Source organism: Macaca nemestrina, chromosome 17 (assembly GCF_043159975.1).
Source record: "Macaca nemestrina isolate mMacNem1 chromosome 17, mMacNem.hap1, whole genome shotgun sequence".
NCBI lineage: Eukaryota > Metazoa > Chordata > Mammalia > Primates > Cercopithecidae > Macaca > Macaca nemestrina.
Window position 1 is genome coordinate 61393992 of NC_092141.1, and position 16915 is coordinate 61410906.

Sequence of the window (16915 nt, forward strand, 5' to 3'; positions counted from 1 at the left end):
GGTAAAGGGAAGGGAGGGGACCAGCATTGCAGCCCTTTTAACAGCAGCTGTGACTGCCCCAGGCCTGCTCCTGATCAAGACACTGCAGGCTGTAGGGTGTCATCGTATGCACAGGCACTTTTAGATCCCTGTGGGGCCTGACCTAGTGGGGCATCACCCCAGTGAAGGGCCTCAGTGTGGGGACTGCTGGCTGTCCCTCTTCTGGCTTGACTGCCCCTGCTGACTGTGCTCTTGGCACTGTCTTACTGTCCCAGAGGGGGCATCTGTCCGTCCACCATCAACCTGATACTTTTGCTGGCTCCAAATTTTGCAGTCTATTTTCAGATGTAAAATGAGAGGGGCGGGGGTGGGGGTTAATTAGGAATTGGCCTTGGGCACTAACAGGGTCACTGCCGTGGTAGTCTGAATAAAGCCTTTACCACCACTGGCGTATAGCCAGCAGTTCCCCAGTCCTCTGATCTATCTGGAACCATGCCCAGTGGGGACTGTGCCCCCGCTCCCAAGCCACATGGATACTAGGGCGGTCTGCTCAGCCCTAAGTCCTCCAGGGAGCAGGGGGGCAGAGCTGAGCGGTTGCCCGGAGCTTGGCGGGAGGAGGGGACAGGGGAGAGGGAGGTGGGGAGATCCGGCTAGAGGAGAGGCTCCGACGTCTCCTTCCTTCCTGGTTCCTGCAGCAGCTGCTGCCACTGCTCAGCTTGGTGAGGAGGGAGCCGGTGACTCGGAGACGGTGACTCAGAGGCAGAGCGGTGTGAGGGCCAAGGAGCACTGGCGTCCATGGACCCTGGGGTAAGGGGGCTGCGTGGCAGCAGCTGACATTCCTGAGAAGAGCTTCCTCCCACCTGAAGCTGGTGGGTCTGCTCCCGAGATGGTGGGAATGGAGGTGGAGAGGGGGCACCCACCTGGCTCGCCTAGACCCCTCACCTTCCTACTGATAGAGCCTCCCCCTCCACCCACAAGCAGTGAGGGGCCGGGATCCCCACAGGGCCTGGAGAAGGGCACAGAGATACCCGAACACCGGAAGAGTTTGGGAACTTTCAATGGCTGAATGCAGGAGTTTCCTCCCAGGTCAGCCTCTTGCAGCAAGGGTCCCTCTGCCCCAACCTCCTGGGCACCCGTTCCTGCCACATCCCTGTCCGTTCTGGGCCTCAGTTCCTCAGGTGCTTGCTAGCTCCATTAGAAGATCTGGGCTGCTTCCCCCACCTCAAACCAGCCTTGCCCCTCCAGTCCCCTCCCCCGTCTCACACACGCAGAGCCTCATGCATTATTGATCTCCCTGTGGAGCCAGGATGGCCAGGGCCAGTGCCAAGGGTGCCTGTGGGCACTGCTGCAGGACCTGTGCAGACCTGGGCATGTCCTGGGCCCCCTCTTCTCTCATGAAGTGTCTCTTTTAGCCCAGTGTCCTGCCCTCTCTGGGTGGGTGGCACTTCTCAGAGCCCCAAGGACTGGGACGGTAGACGGGATGGTGAGGCTTTAGGGGGCACTGAGGGTCCAAAGAGGGCATCCTAGGGGCATGTTTGGTAGGAGGAGACATGGGAAAATGGGGCTATCTCAGGCCTCAGTTTCTCCAAGCACTAGAGAATATGGAGACTAATTGGTGGGAGACTGGGGAGTTTTCTGCAAGGGGATCATGGCAGGGAAGTCTCTGAGTCACGGTGGCAGGGTGGAGGGGTCCTGAAGGCAGAGGCAGCTGGATTGAGGAGGTCTCGCTTGTCCAGTCTCTGAACCCCTCTGTCTCTTCTTGGAGCCTCTTCTGTCACTCCCTTTCTTCACCTCTGAGCACTCCCAGGGAAGCCTCTAAAGAAAGCACTGAATATTTCCTGGAGTCCCAAAGTATGTGCCCAAGGCAGGCTGCGCATATGTCTTGTGGTTTTCCCTGGGCATCTGCCTGTCTGCTGTGTGCTAGTTCATGTCTCAGGGCAGTGTCCATATCAGGTGAAAATGGGTGGGGTCAGGACAGAGGGGCAGACTTGGGAGAGGCATGGCAGGTGAGCAGAGGGTGTGTTGGTGAGTCCTTATCTCAGAGGATGTGGGAGGGGTTGGAGGCGGGGAAGGTGATCAGAATTTGCGCCAAGGGGGTCTTTCTCTTGCTTCAAGGACTCCATCAGGAGCAGGTGACATCCTTCCCCTTCCACCCTGCTCCCTGCTCTACGTCCCCAGCAGGGAGTGGCCTCTCCCTTCTCCATGGACTTCCAAGAGAGGGACCCGCCCTTCCTGCCTGAGAGCGCTCAGTCCTCAAAGCCCAGCAGTGCTCAGCAGGTCAGAGAGCGCGAAAGCAGTGGTGGGTGGGCCAAGCTTGAACCGGACCGGGAGGGGCCAAGGCGGCCATCTCACCAGTGCTCCCCTCCCTCTGTCCTGGACTGCAGGCCTCTGAGCTGTGGGAGGTGGTGGAGGAGCCTCGGGGCAGGCTGGGGACAGAGGGTGTCATGCCTGAGAGGCAGGAAGGTCACCTGCTCAAGAAGAGAAAGTGGCCTCTGAAGGGCTGGCACAAGGTAGGGTGGGCAGGCAAAGGGAGGGGCCAGACATGGGGGCGGGGTGGGAATGGGGGGCAGCTGCCAGGCAGTCCAATGGTGTTTGCATGATGAGAAAGAAAAGAAAAGCTAATTTGTGTGGTTGCCCTCTCCCTCATGCCCTTCCTCTCGGCCTCCTGGGTCCTGTCACTCCTGGGCAACATCACAGAGATACTTTGTGCTCGAGGATGGAATCCTTCATTATGCAACTACCCGGCAAGACGTGAGTCCAGGCAGTGGCTTGGGGTTGTGGGAGGAGTCTGGCCCCAGTATGCCCTGGGCAGGCACGGGGTATCCGGAATCGACCAGAGCAGGGTCTGAATCCCAGGTCCACCACTTGCTGAATGTGTGATCTTGGGCGAGTTACATCCCTGGGCTGTAGCTTCCTCATCTCTAACAGGAGAGTGCCTTCCCCCAGGTGCAGAGCTGTCATGGTAAGGGAGGTCATACACACAAGGCTCTCTGGACAGGGCAGAATAAGTGCCCAAGAAATGGGGTCTTTACCACTCTCATCCTGGTCCCATTCTCAGGCTGGGAACGAGGAACTGAAGGCCTGAGTACCCAGGATCTCTCTGGGAGGGCGTTGCCTTCCACAACCCTCCAGACCCCTGAGGGTGGGAATAGTTTTTCTTGATCTGTGACTTCTTAGAGCTCGAGATGTGACTTGACATAGGGGAGCGCTCTGCACATGGGAGGATGATTGACAAGTCTCTACTGATAGTGTGACTTGGACATGAGAGTGAACCTGCCACCTGGCCCTTGAACGTAGAATGGCTTCAGGGAGATGGTAGCTCTATGGCTCTGAGAGCCTAAAATAGGTTCCCTGTAGCCCCACCAACACTTCACTCCCAGATCACCAAGGGGAAGCTCCATGGCTCCATCGATGTCCGGCTGTCGGTCATGTCCATCAACAAAAAGGCCCAGCGCATTGACCTTGACACTGAAGACAACATCTACCACCTCAAGGTGACATCCCTGGGAGGCAGGACATGTGTTGGCCCCCAGCCTGGCAGAGGCATTGGAACACACAGGGGCAGGGCCTGAGGGTCTATGGAGCTCAGGGTCTATCTCTGAGTTTGACAAGAAGTAAGTTTCCATCCTGTAAAAACTGCCAAGGGCAAACCTGCACTTCTTGGTTGTTGCATGGACAGGCACAGATCTAAGGGCTCAGAAACCTGGGCACCTTGCACTCTGTCTCTCTGCAAGTGAGCTTTGCACAAACCTGGCTCTGTAAGAAGGGACTCTGCTTGTCTGGGGATCAGAGCCCTGACTTCTTGCTCTTGGAAAGTGTTCCCTCCCTTCAGATAGCCCTCCCCGTCTCCATCACTTCTGCAGATCAAATCCCAGGACCTGTTCCAGAGCTGGGTGGCACAGCTGCGTGCCCACCGCCTAGCCCACCGCCTGGACATGTCCCGTGGCACACTGCCCAGTACCACTCACCGGAAGGTAAGATGGACCCTGGGGTGCAGACAGGTAATGTGGCAATTTAGGGGCAGGGGCTATGGGGAACTGTGAGACCCAGGGAGGTGGGCACCATCCTTCCTGACCCTGGGCTCACCCCACAGGTTCCTGGTGCCCAGCTTCCAACAGCAGCTACTGCCTCAGCCCTACCTGGGCTTGGACCGCGGGAGAAGGTGTCTTCCTGGCTGAGGGATAGTGATGGGCTGGACCGTTGCTCTCATGGTGAGGGTCCCTAGGCACAGCACCTCCAAGGGTAGGGCCCAAGCTGGCAGGTCTAGATAGCATTAGCAGGATGGGAAAATATTACTTCCATCCCCACCTCAGGGAGACTCAATTTAATGAGACAGCCTCTGTCTCCAAAGAGATCCAATCTACTTGGGCCCTGTCCTGGGCAGTCCCAGTCTTACAGAAGAGTAAGAATCTGTCAGGGCACATAGACAGACATGGATGCAGGGATGGGAATCATGACAAAGCAGATACTGAATACCCACACGGGGCAGGGGCCTGAGGAGTAGTGCCAGGGAAGGGGTGTGCTCTAGAAAAGGGTTCCTGCAGTAGGGTCTGTGAAGTTGGCCTGAAGGGAGAAGTATAAACCAAGTAGAGAGAGGCAGGGCAGGGTGAACACATCCCCGGTCTGCTCAAAGGCAGCAGAGGTGAGGTGTGGTCTAGAGACAGAGTAGAAATTAGGGTTCAGGCCCTCCCAGGAAACCAGGGGGCACCACACCCACAGGGGTAGGGACCCGAGCTCTTGAGCAGGTAACAGGGAGCAGTATCAGGATCTCCACGAAGTCAATGTTGGGAGAGTCATGTCCTTGAGCCTGGGCTTGGTGGTTCATGCCTGTAATCCCACCACGTTGGGAAACCAAGGCAGGCAGATCACCTGAGGTCAGGAGTTCAAGGCTAGCCTGACCAACATAGTGAAACCCCATCTCTACTAAAAATACAAAATAATTAGCCAGGCGTGGTGGCACATGCCTGTAATCCCAGCTACTCGGGAGGCTGAGGCAGGAGAATCACTTGAACCCGGGAGGCAGAGGTTGCAGTGACCTGAGATCATGCCATTCCACTCTAGCCTGGGCAACAAGAGCAAAACTCTGTCTCAAAAAAAAAAAAAAAAAAAAAAAAAAAAAAGAAGAGAGAGTGATGTCCTTGTTCTTTCTTGCCACAGAGCTCTCTGAGTGTCAGGGGAAGCTCCAGGAACTACACAGGCTCCTCCAGAGCCTGGAGTCCCTGCACCGAATCCCCTCAGCCCCTGTTATCCCTACACACCAGGTAAGATCCAGGGGAACACACAGGGTCCTGCTCAGGCCCCCAATCCCATCATTTCCCCAGGATGGGTCCTATTCCTCCCACACCGCTGCAGTTTCCTGGAGAGCCACGCATCGCCTGGTTTCCTCCCTACCCCTGCCCCATGTCCAAACTGTGTCAAGGTTGTCTCTGTTCCTCCACGCCCATGCCTCTGCCGGGTTGGCTGTCATCTTCCACTGGGATGTCAGTTGTCTCTATCCACTGGCCTGAGCGGCCCCACCCTCTGTGCTGGGTAATCTGCGGCCTCCTCCATGGCGTAGGAGGCCGTCTACCTCTCCCAGGCTGTGACGGTTGCTGCCCCTTTTCCCCACCCTGTGAGTAAAATTCCCCCCACCTTGACTTGCCAGGCCTCAGTGACAACTGAAAGACCCAAGAAGGGGAAACGGACCAGCCGCATGTGGTGTACCCAGAGCTTTGCCAAGGATGATACCATTGGACGGGTGAGGTGGGGCGTGCACCTCACATAGCTGGGGCAGGATGCTCTAAGGAGGCCGGCCCCTTCAGCCCTTCCCCTTCACCTTCACCCTTCAGGTTGGTCGTCTCCACGGCTCTGTTCCCAACCTGTCTCGCTACCTGGAGTCTCGGGACTCCTCGGGCACCCGTGGGCTGCCACCCACAGACTATGCCCACCTGCAGCGCAGCTTCTGGGCCCTGGCCCAGAAGGGTAAGTGCATGCTGGGAGAGGCTGATAGGGAGCGGGCAGGAGTGAGCGAGGACTCTGATGGTCTGCCCCACCCCCTTTAGTGCACAGCTCCCTCAGCAGCGTCCTGGCCGCCCTCACCACGGAACGGGACCGACTGAGGGATATGCACCAGGGCTCAGAGTTGTCAAGGATGGGGGTGAGGCCTGGGGGACAGGGTGGCTGGTGGGAGGAGAGGGCTTGAAGCTGAGGACTGCCAGCCTGGGGTCTGATAGCAGATCTGGGTGAGGGTGGGGGTTTGGCAGAGGCAGTCTCTGCAGAGAGGAGGTGGCAAGGTGGGGAGGACCTCATCCTCCTGGCACTGTGTCCCTCACCCTCTCCCTGCAGGTCTCCGAGGCCCCCACTGGCCAGAGGCGCCTCCACTCACTGTCCACCTCCTCTGACACCACGGCGGACTCTTTCAGCTCCCTCAACCCTGAGGAGGTGCGGAGCCAGGGTGGGTTGTGGGGGCCGATTCTCCTGCGCCTTCTCTCCCAGTGGGAGCCAAGGCCCAGGGCAGTGGGCAAGGTTGATTTTTAGTCCAAGACAGCCCCAAAACTTGGCTCCACTGTCTTTCCCATAAGGTTGGCGACAGCCCCATCTCAGTCATTTTGTAACAATGTGCAGGGTACTTTTTCTTTTAATTCAGAGTCCTCTGATGCAGTGATTCTCACCCTCAGCATAACAAAACTGAGGCTCAAAGGGTCTAACGGGTGAGCTGAGGCTCCTGCAATTATAGGTGGGCTGAACTGAGACTCGGGCTCTGAGCACAGACTCTGGAGCTGCATTCCACGGGTTCAAATCTGGCTCTGCTGCCTGCCAGCTTTGTGATCCTGGGCCTCAGCGTCCCAATCTGCAAATTGGGGGTGATAATTGCACCTACCTCACGGGGTGGGTGTCAGGATTGAGTGGGTTAGTGCACACAGAGGGCTTGGAGTGGGGCTCAGGGTCAGTGCCGGGAAGTGTAAGCAGTTATCATGGAGCCTGCGCGCCCTCACTCCCAGGCCAGGGCTCGTTCTACTATGCCTTTGTCCCCTGCTCACTCCCCTCTGCCTCTTCTGCTCAGAAGGTGTCTGACTCAGCAAAAGTGCCCGGTTATGCCTCCCTCTCACGGGAACTGTCAGGCAAGCGGGTGCCCAACCTGACTCCCCCGGCTTGGCCCCGGAGCCTCACATCCATCTGGTTGCTCCCACAGCAAGAAGCTCTGTACATGAAGGGGCGCGAGCTCACCCCCCAGCTGTCGCAGACCAGCATCCTGTCCCTTGCTGATTCCCACACAGAGTTCTTCGATGCCTGTGAGGTTCTCCTGTCCGCCAGCTCTTCTGAGAATGAGGTGAGGGAAGAGGGAAGCTGGCAGTGAGGCGGGGCGGTTGGGGGGGACCTTGGGAACAGAAGGGTGGGGTCCACAGAGACCATAGTTTCCTCAGCCCCTGTCTCTGGGAATATGTCCAGATCAGTCGGGTTTGTGTGGCCCTGCTCAGAAATCTCTGCTGGGGACTCTTCTTCTAGAGGAGTGTGACATTTTTATCCCCATGGGGTTCTCCTGAAACTACTGCCACAGTTGCAACCCCAGTCATCTTCCTATGACCCTGTCTCAGCTTCAGCGCTCCCTTGATCCCCTCTTCTCAGACCCTGAACCTCAGTAATCCCCAACTTACCTTCTGTCTGTGTCCCACCAAGTCCCTGAGCTTTCTCCCACGAGCCACAGGGCCAAGTCCCTGAGCTTTCTACCACCAGCCACAGGACCCGGCCCTCCCTTTCCCAAGGTGGCTGGGCACACTCTGTGATGCCAGGTGTCCCGGGGCAATGTCTTAGGGCTCAGAGCTCCCCCAATACATTCTCTTCCCCTTCCCACCAAAGGGCTAGCTGGGCAGATTCTTGCCAGGCCCTGGGCACTGCCCAGCTGCCCGGGGGAGGCCCAGTCTGCCCGGCCTGTCATCTGTCCCGGCCCAGGGCTCAGAGGAGGAGGAGTCGTGTACCAGTGAAATCACCACCAGCCTGTCTGAGGAGGTGCTGGACCTCAGGGGAGCTGAGCGCTGTCAGAAAGGTGCCAGCTGGGTGGGCAGGCAGGGAGGGGTGGGAGGCAGGTGGAAAAACAGGGTTTGTCCACAGCCCAGGCCCATGCAAAGGCCATCCCTTGTGGTGACTGATGGGCTAGTGGCTTTGGGTGCTGACCCCAAGAGCTAAGGAAGGCCAGGTCATGAACTGGGAAATATTCCAGGAGCAGCTCTGCTGGGGTGGGCCAGGCTCCGGCCTTGGGGCTGGCCTCTGTTGCAGCAGGCTTGCCTAGGGCCTTGGAGGGAGGCAAGAGATCCCACTTTGCTGCTTGTTAGCAGTGTGGCTCTGGACCTGTCATTTTACTTCTGAGAGCCTATTTCCTCATCCATAAGATGGGCTGGGTAATCTGGACTCTGACCTCTGTTTCTGTGTTTATAAAGGGAACAAAAGGCAAGGGTGAGGACTCAGGAGGGGCTCCTGGGGTGCAGGGTTTCTGGCAGTGGGAACCGTCCGCCCCTTTGCATGGCTCCCACCCCTGCCAGCCAACTCAGTCCCTGGGAACTTGTCAGCAGTTAGAGCCCCAGTCACCCTGCCCTGCTGTGAGTCGAGACACGGGCTCAGTGGGGAGTGTCCCAAGGGCTTGGGAGGCAGCTGGGCCCTGGACTGGGCTGTGGGCTTGCCGTGTCTGGGATGGCTGGTGCCCAGTTGGAGAGTGACATGGCAAGGCGGCCCCAGGGGGGTGTGTTCCAGGGAGACCCATGGGGCCACCCCGCCGTCGCTGCCTGCCGGCGGCCAGCGGACCTGGGGCTGACGTGAGCCTGTGGAACATTCTGCGCAACAACATCGGCAAAGACCTGTCCAAGGTGTCAATGCCTGTGCAGCTCAACGAGCCGCTCAACACTCTGCAGCGGCTCTGCGAGGAGCTGGAGTACAGCAGCCTCCTGGACCAGGCCAGCCGCATCGCGGACCCCTGCGAGCGCATGGTACCTGCTACCTGTCCTTATGCCCAGCCCAAGGCTGCTTCCTTCTCCCTGGGACCTTTTCTCCCAGAAAATCCTGGCTGGGCTGTTCCTTGCTGCTGAAGTTCCACCCCAAGATCCCATAGTTTGCTTGCTTGGGGTGGCGGCCCTATCCTCAGCACCCTGCACCTGCCTTGCTCCCCGCAGGTGTACATCGCAGCCTTTGCTGTCTCAGCCTACTCCTCTACGTACCACCGAGCTGGCTGCAAGCCCTTCAACCCTGTCCTGGGGGAGACCTATGAGTGTGAGCGGCCTGACCGAGGCTTCCGCTTCATCAGTGAGCAGGTGTGGCCTTGGGAGAAGACGGCTGGCCTTGGGTGTCTGGGGCAAGGAGAGACCTGGGCTTTGGGACCAGAGCTGGGGCAGAGAGACCAGGGCCTGGGAGAGGAGCATGGGCAGTTGGCTCTGTGCCGGGCTCTGTGGTGCTCCTGGCCCACGTTCTGAGGTCCAGCCATGGGATCCCACGAGTTCCACCTGGGAGCTCATGCTCTAGGGGCCAATCTTGGGCTAGGATGAACTGGAGGATGAATTGGAGAGAGCTGGGAGTACAGGGGCTGGGGAGAATAGGATGTTCCTTCTAGATGGTGTAGAGGAATGCATGGAGCAGGCTTGGGAAGGTTAGAGATGGGGCTGGAAGACAAGGTGGGCCAGACGCTGAGGAGTCCTGCCAGTGAAGGGAAAGAGGCTTTGGGCTTTTGTATGTGTGTTTTTAAATCCTGAAGGCATTGGCACCATGGAGGATTCGAGGCAGTGGAGTGGCTGCTCAGAATCTCAGTGTGCAAAGCACACCCGGGTGGCATATGCCTGGTTGGTGGAGGCCAACAGGGTCCGTCTTGTCATCTCTGTAGAGCTAATGAGGCCCTGTGCTTAGGCTGCGGTGTTTGGTTCAAGAGCTGTTTATGTGCTGCCCCTGACAGGGCCTGGTGCTTAGCAGGGTACTCTCTCGTGTAGGGAAAGGGGAGGTTTTTGTCGACAGGGAGAAGTCTGGGCGGCCTGATCTGGGGAATTCAGTGGGTGCATGGTGGTGCCAGTTAGCAAGGTGGACAGTGTGTGTGGGAGCACACTGACTATGTGGGCTTGACTTCCACGGGAGATGGCCAGGAGGCTCTGGAGTCGCTGGCTTGGAGCTCCTCCAAGAGCACCAGGTGGCACTAACAGGTCGAGGAGTCGCCAGCTTAGAGGGAGGAGGACATCAAGGGAGGACTGCCCTTGGGAGGACTGCCCGCAGTGTCTAGGGAAGAGGGCAGGCAGGAGCGCTGGGAAGCCCCAAAGGGGAGAGAGCGCGGGTCCCTGGGACCTGAGGGGTGTCATCGGCTACCTGCGTGAGGAAGGTTTCCGAGATAGGATGGGGACAGAGACTGGATTGCAGAGGGTGTAGAGTGTAGGTTTTATAAAAAATAGAGAAAAAAGCAGACTATTTTCCAAAAATTTTACCATGAGGGACAGAGGAGAGAGAAGGTGGCAGTTGGTGGGGGATAAAGGTCGAGGCAGTTTGTGTGTTTGTTTGTTTGGATTTGAAGTGTTGTTGAAAACATGGTGAAGATTGACACAGTACACTCATGTGTACAATAGAAAATAAGCCTCCGTCTCATCCCAACGCTCCGAAGGGACTACTGCTACCAGCTTTTGGGATTCCTCCCAGAAATGTTTTACGCATATGTGAACAAAGATGTGTGTGTCTAGAAAAGAAAGGTTTGCTATTTTTTAAGGTGAAAGAAACAGAAAATCTTTATATTCAGAGAGAAAGAGAAATAAAGAGGGAAAGACTGAAGGTGCGGCAGGAGGAGGTCGGGGGAACCTGGGGGGCATCGGTGGGAGCAGGCTGACTGCTGCCAGAGCAGAAGGAATCACCTCCCTGACCCACCTCTGTTCTGCCGCAGACTGTGGGAGGCAAATGAGGTTTGAAGGGCCTGGCTTGTGCCTAGGTCCTCAGAGAAGGATTGGTGAGGGATGTCAAGGGCCCAGATACAGGACATTGTAGATTTAGCAGTTTCTTAGTGTGGGTCGTGTCTGTGTTTTGGCAACAGAGTCAGAGCCAGGGGTGTACAGAGGAGGCCAGTGCTGGCATTTCTGGCAAGTGGTGGAGGTGGCTGAGGGTATTAGGTGAGAGTACTGTAAAGGGCAGGATGGGGCTAGCAGACCACGGGAGGGCAGTGCAGTCGGGGACCTGGACATCTTGGCTGGAGCCGTGGGCAACAGGGAATGGAGAGAGAGGCGAGGCAGGCAGGCTGTGGGATGTTGGAATTGAAGGCTTCAGATGTGGAGCCATTCCAAGTGGGGACAAGGCCAAGTGTTTCCAAGGGTGTGGGGTAGAGGTTGCAGGGCAATGATCAGCTTTGGGGTGGGGTGTGGGGGAGATGGTGGGGAAGAGGGTCGTCAGCAAGGGCTGCATTTCAGGCAGGGGATGAGGTCCCCACCTGTCAGTGGTTATAGGGTGATGATCAGTTTTGGGGTGTGGCGAGGGGAGATGGTGGGGAAGAGGGTTGTCGGCAAGGGCTGGGTTTCAGGCAGGGCATGGGGTGGAGGCCCCACCTGTCACTGTTGCGGGGAACTTTTCAGGCTTGAGCAGGGGTTCTGGAGGACGCCATAGACAGGCCAGCCAGAGGAGCTCCTGAGGAAGAGGGAGCGAGAAGGGAGAACATAGAGGCCTCATGGGAAGAAGAGAGGATGATGGGTTTGGGAGATGGCCAAGGGTGATAGGGACAAGAGACCTGGGACCAACTGGTCTTGTGGTACTCAGGGGAAGTGGGGTTGGGAGTAAGGGACTTTGGGGTGCCCTAATGGTGCTCAGGGACAGCCTCAAGAGAACTTCTTTGCTCACCAAGGTCTCCCACCACCCCCCTATCTCGGCCTGCCATGCGGAGTCTGAGAACTTCGCCTTCTGGCAAGGTGAGGAGTAGAGGGCAGGGCGGGGTGGCCCTGGGCAAAGGGAACACCCTCTGGCCTTATCTCTGTTGTTCTCTCTCCCTCCCCTAATCCAATTCCAGATATGAAGTGGAAGAACAAGTTTTGGGGCAAATCCCTGGAGATTGTGCCTGTGGGAACAGTCAATGTCAGCCTGCCCAGGTGGGATTCTTAGACTCTCAGCAGCCAGGCCAAGCCACAGGCAATCCTTCAGGCTGGAGAGGACGTGGCCTTAGGGACAGGATAAGGACAGGATAGGAAGGTCTGTCCTGAAGCTGCTTGCAGTGGGTCAGTGTCTGTAGGTTTTATACCTATATTTACAGCAGTCGCCAATAGAGAAAGATGAAAAGCCTTAGAACGTAGTAGAGCTGGAAGGGCCCATCGAGGTCATCTGACTCAGCGGCTTTCACACTTTTTTGACCGTGACTCACAGTCAGAAATGCCTTTGAGACTTCAAGCCAACGCGTACACATACACGCACACAGAAACCTAAATTGATCTCAGGACTTAGGGGTCACAGAAAAAATTTGAAAAACTCTCATCTAGCTAATTTTACAGGCAGGGGACTGAAGCCAGAAAGAAAAAGGGTGTTGAGAGTGGTCTGGGTGTTGTGGGAGAGATCCTGGAGTTTGGAGTCAGAAGCCGTGAGTTCTGCCACTCAACAGTGATGCAAATTAGCATGAGCCTATAGTCCCAGCTACTGGGGAGGCTGAGGCAGGAGAATTGCTTCAACCTGGGAGGTGGAGGTAGCAGTGAGCTGAGATTGCACCACTGCACTGCACTCCAGCTGGCCCAGGCAACAGAGCAAAAAAAAAAAAAAAAAGGTAGTGATGCAAGCAGCAAAAAGACTTGACACCTTGCCTGGGACATGACAGTAAAAAGTAAAACCCAAGAGAGGTGAGGATTAAGCAGGATAATGGATGTGAACATACACATGGTTCCTGGTGCCCGAGGGCAGGACACTTTGTGTATTTTCATCTGCGTTGCTCAGGCACTCAGGGGCATTGTAGATGAGTGGAGATGTGTTCACTGAATACGTTCTGTGAAGGCCGCTCTGCCTTGTGAATATAAGTCATCCTTCACTGCAGAACCAGAGCTGGGACCCCAGGGTTCCTGTCACAGACCGACGTGACCTGCTCCAGCAAGACAGGAGGCCCCTGACTCGCTGGGGCCGGCCAGCTGCCCTTCCATTCCTTGTCTCTCTCAGGTTTGGGGACCACTTTGAGTGGAACAAGGTGACGTCTTGCATTCACAATGTCCTGAGCGGTCAGCGCTGGATTGAGCACTATGGGGAGGTGCTCATCCGGAACACACAGGACAGCTCCTGCCACTGCAAGATCACCTTCTGCAAGGTACATGTGCCACCCTGACCCTGCCCATTCACCCCCGGCAGCCTCAGTCTCTGGAGGTCACCCTGGCTAAGCGGGAGAGGACACCTCCCTAACCCCTGCCTTCCCCACCCCAGGCCAAGTACTGGAGTTCCAATGTCCACGAGGTGCAGGGCGCTGTGCTCAGTCGGAGTGGTCGTGTCCTCCATCGACTCTTTGGGAAGTGGCACGAGGGGCTGTACCGGGGACCCACACCAGGCGGCCAGTGCATCTGGAAACCCAGTAAGTGGAGGGGTCATGGAGGGCTGGATGAGGCTGGAGCAGCTCAGGCATGGTGCACCTACCCCAGCCCCTTGCCTTCCCCCAGACTCAATGCCCCCCGACCATGAGCGCAACTTCGGCTTCACCCAGTTTGCCCTGGAGCTGAATGAGCTGACGGCAGAGCTGAAACGGTCACTGCCTTCCACCGACACGAGGCTCCGGCCAGACCAGAGGTCAGTGCCGGATGGGTGCTAGCCTAGAACCACCTGGCTCACTCCCTGCACGGAGTACAGAGCTGGGGCTTTGTCCTTCCTTCCCTGAGTGGCCTCAGAGAAATGGGGCTTGTCTAGAGGACAGAGCTGGGCAGGGACAGAGGCCTTGGGTTTGGGGGCCCTGCAGATGGACAGTTCAACTGAGTTTGATCTGGATCCTCAGGTACCTGGAGGAGGGGAACATACAGGCTGCTGAGGCCCAGAAGAGAAGGATCGAGCAGCTGCAGCGAGACAGGCGCAAAGTCATGGAGGAAAACAACATCGTACACCAGGCTCGCTTCTTCAGGTGCCTCGGCCTCGCCCTCCGCCCTGGGTCTCCCCTTGAGCCCTGCTTGGAACAGGGCAGGTGTGGGAGGCAGCACCTTAGGACCCTAGCCTGCCTTCTAGATGTTCACCCCTCACTGCCACCGCCTTCTCCCGCCAGGCGGCAGACAGATAGCAGCGGGAAGGAGTGGTGGGTGACCAACAATACCTACTGGAGGCTGCGGGCCGAGCCAGGCTACGGGAACATGGATGGGGCCGTGCTCTGGTAGCCCTGGCCCCGGGGGCAGGAGGCTCTGGTTCCTCACTCCTCCTGCCTCCACCCCCTACCACGGACACATGGGTGAGGCCAGGCTCCCCCCTTCACTGCCCTTGAGACCAAAGGGGCAGCCCTGGCCCTCCCTCCCCTCTGCTGGCCAGAGGGGCTGCATATCAGCCCACCCCGCACCCCACCGTTTGGGGTGAGAAGCAGAATCTGTGCTTCCCCAGTCTCCTTGCCCCAGACAACCAGCATGTAGGACCCTTTCTGCTTCACCATCCCCCTTCCTGTCCCCTTTGGGGTACTTGGGGGAGACTCTGGCTCCCAGGATCTGTTCCCCATTTCAGTGCCTTCCTAGGACACAGGGGACCCCTTGATTCTCCCCAGGCTTTCTGTGCCCAGGGCTCTGTCCCTGGCAGTGAGGTTGCAGTGAGTGAAGGAGAGATGATCTGTTCTCCCCTCCCCTTCCCCTGCCCATCTCCAGCATCTTCTTCCCCTTCCCTGGCCCTGCAGGGCCTTCTTCAGCTCCCTTTGGTTGGTCCCTGGCCATCCCTCCTGTCCTGGATCCCTTCTCCCTAACTGCAAAATGCCTGCAGCTTCCAGCTCCTTCGTCCCTGATCCTCAAGTGGTTCCCTCCCGTCTCAGCTCAGCGGATCCCCCAGAGTGGAGGAGGCCTCTCCGTGAGGAGGGAGCAGCCCAAGGTGCCTGGCCTCCGACCCACCGGCAGCGAGTGCGCAGGTGTGAGTGTAAGTTCATGTAGAAGAGTGTGTGCGTGTGCATCTGTGCCCTGCTTGCAGGCGAGCAGGGCTCCCTCATGTAGCCCGGCCTTCCCCCTGCTGGGGGTCCGCCACATCACTGCTCTTTCTCACAGTCTGCCTCTGATGAGGGTGAATTGCTATGACATTCCCAGCTCCAATAAAGACTGTCCCAGACTTTGGCCTGTGACCATTCATTGAAAAACATGTGGGCTCAAGGTCAGCGGAAAGCCCGCAGCCACTGTCATGGGTAAAATGAATTCTGTCCCCCAAGAAATGTTTCTAGTCCCCAGGCATGTGCATGTGACCTTAGTTGCAAATAGTATCTTTGCAAAGACAAGTTAAAATGAGGTCACATTGGATTTGGGTGGCTCTACTCCAGTGACTGGTGTCCTTATAAGTAGAGTGAAATTTGGGCAGACAGACGTACGCAAGGGAAGACAAGTGTGTGAAACAGACACACGGGAGTCGGCCACGTGGAGACGTAGGCAGAGATGGGAGCGACATATCTGAAAGCTGAAAGTGCCAAGGCTGCTGGCAACTGCCCGAAGCTTGGAGAGTCTGAGAGAGATTCTCCCACTGAGCGTCAAGAAAGAGCCAGCCCTGCTAACACCTGGCCTCAGCTATGAGAGAATACATTCCTGTTGTTTTAGGTCACCCAATATGTGGTGTACTGTTCCAGCAACCTCAGGAATTGAATACAGCCATCACCAACCTGAGCCAAAAGCCCAGAGGTCATCCTCCCTCCTGCTTGATCCCCTGTCACTTCTACCCCAGGTGTCTCTCTGCACTGGCCCCTTCTCTCCATTTCACTGGCTAGGCTGGGCCCTCATCAACGCTTGCCTGGACTATTGTGGTGGCCTCCAGGGCGGTATTTCTTCTTCTTCTTCTTTTTTTTTTTTTTTTTTTTTCAAGACAGAGTTCCCTCTTGTTGCCCAGGCTGGAGTGCAATGGCGCAATCTCAGCTCACCGCAACCTCCGCCTCCCAGGTTCAAGCAATTCTCCTGCCTCAGCTTCCGAGCAGCTGGGATTAGAGGCATGCACTCCCACGCCCAGCTAATTTTGTATTTTTAGTAGAGACGAGGTTTCTCCATGTTGGTCAGACGGCTGGTCTCAAACTCCAGACCTCAGGTGATCTGCTCGCCTAAACCTCCCAAAGTGCTGGGATTACAGGCGTGAGCCATCGCACCCGGCTTCCAGGGCGGTATTTCAAGAGAAAATGTGGCACTTCATGTCTGCTTAAAATACATCCCCTGCTTCCCAGTGCCTAGAGGAAAATCCAAACTCTTCAACCGGTAGAAAACCACATGGCCCCTGGCCCCCTGTCTGGCACAGAGTGCTGGCCCCCACACTCAGCACCCTAAGTCAGGTCTGTGCTAGTATCCCGCTTTGACCCCCAGGATCAGTGTTCAAGGGTGGAAGGGAGGGAGGAAGAACAGGAACAGCTGCCTTTCCTCCCCTATGCTCTTGCCCCTGGGGCCAGCTCTGATTCTGAAGCTGTGTGATCTTGGTCAGGTTGCCTTCCCCTTCTGTTCAGAGGCTTCAGTCTCTCATTTGGCTTCTTTCGTGTCTTAAAGGAGAACGTCTGTAAGGTGACCCAGGCTCCTCATTTCATTCGTTCTCTCTTAGCTCCTTTCCCCTACTCCCACCCCACCACCTGCAGCAACAACGACCCCAGTCCTGCTCTGGTTCAATTAGTGTCCCAGGAGGAAGTCATGCTTTCTTTGGGGGATGGCAGAGTGGCAGGAACAGAGGGGGCCCCTGAGCTACGACAGCCCTTCACATTGTCATCTTTTTCTTCCTCCTCATCCCCTGCAGAGGAGCAGTGCTCCACATTTCCAGTTTATTTACCGTGTCAAAATGAACACACTTGTCCTGACACCACATGCCAGAAATAACCTCA

The 16915-nt window shown here is 57.0% G+C and overlaps 1 protein-coding gene across 3 annotated transcripts; it reads left to right on the top strand.

The window, feature by feature from the left end:
- Nucleotides 1–594: 594 nt before the first annotated feature.
- LOC105472292 (oxysterol binding protein like 7) lies at nt 595–15189 on the top strand. Of its 3 annotated transcripts, XR_981510.3 has the most exons (24): nt 595–786; nt 2095–2256; nt 2364–2489; nt 2677–2730; nt 3360–3473; nt 3843–3953; nt 4073–4190; nt 5137–5240; nt 5624–5716; nt 5808–5940; nt 6021–6115; nt 6304–6399; nt 7151–7288; nt 7909–8002; nt 8689–8936; nt 9120–9257; nt 11798–11861; nt 11960–12038; nt 13084–13228; nt 13342–13486; nt 13572–13698; nt 13901–14023; nt 14162–14341; nt 14854–15189. XR_981510.3 is itself a non-coding variant. In XM_011725398.3 (23 exons), exons 2-23 carry the CDS (start codon nt 2182–2184, stop codon nt 14268–14270), a joined length of 2529 nt encoding a protein of 842 aa, XP_011723700.2. In that variant the 5' UTR covers nt 595–786; nt 2095–2181; the 3' UTR covers nt 14271–15189. The 3 variants fall into 3 exon arrangements, 2 of the variants coding, with proteins under 2 accessions (XP_011723700.2, XP_011723701.2); XM_011725398.3 differs by having other exon boundaries at nt 14162–15189; XM_011725399.2 differs by lacking the exon at nt 14162–14341.
- Nucleotides 15190–16915: the final 1726 nt, after the last annotated feature.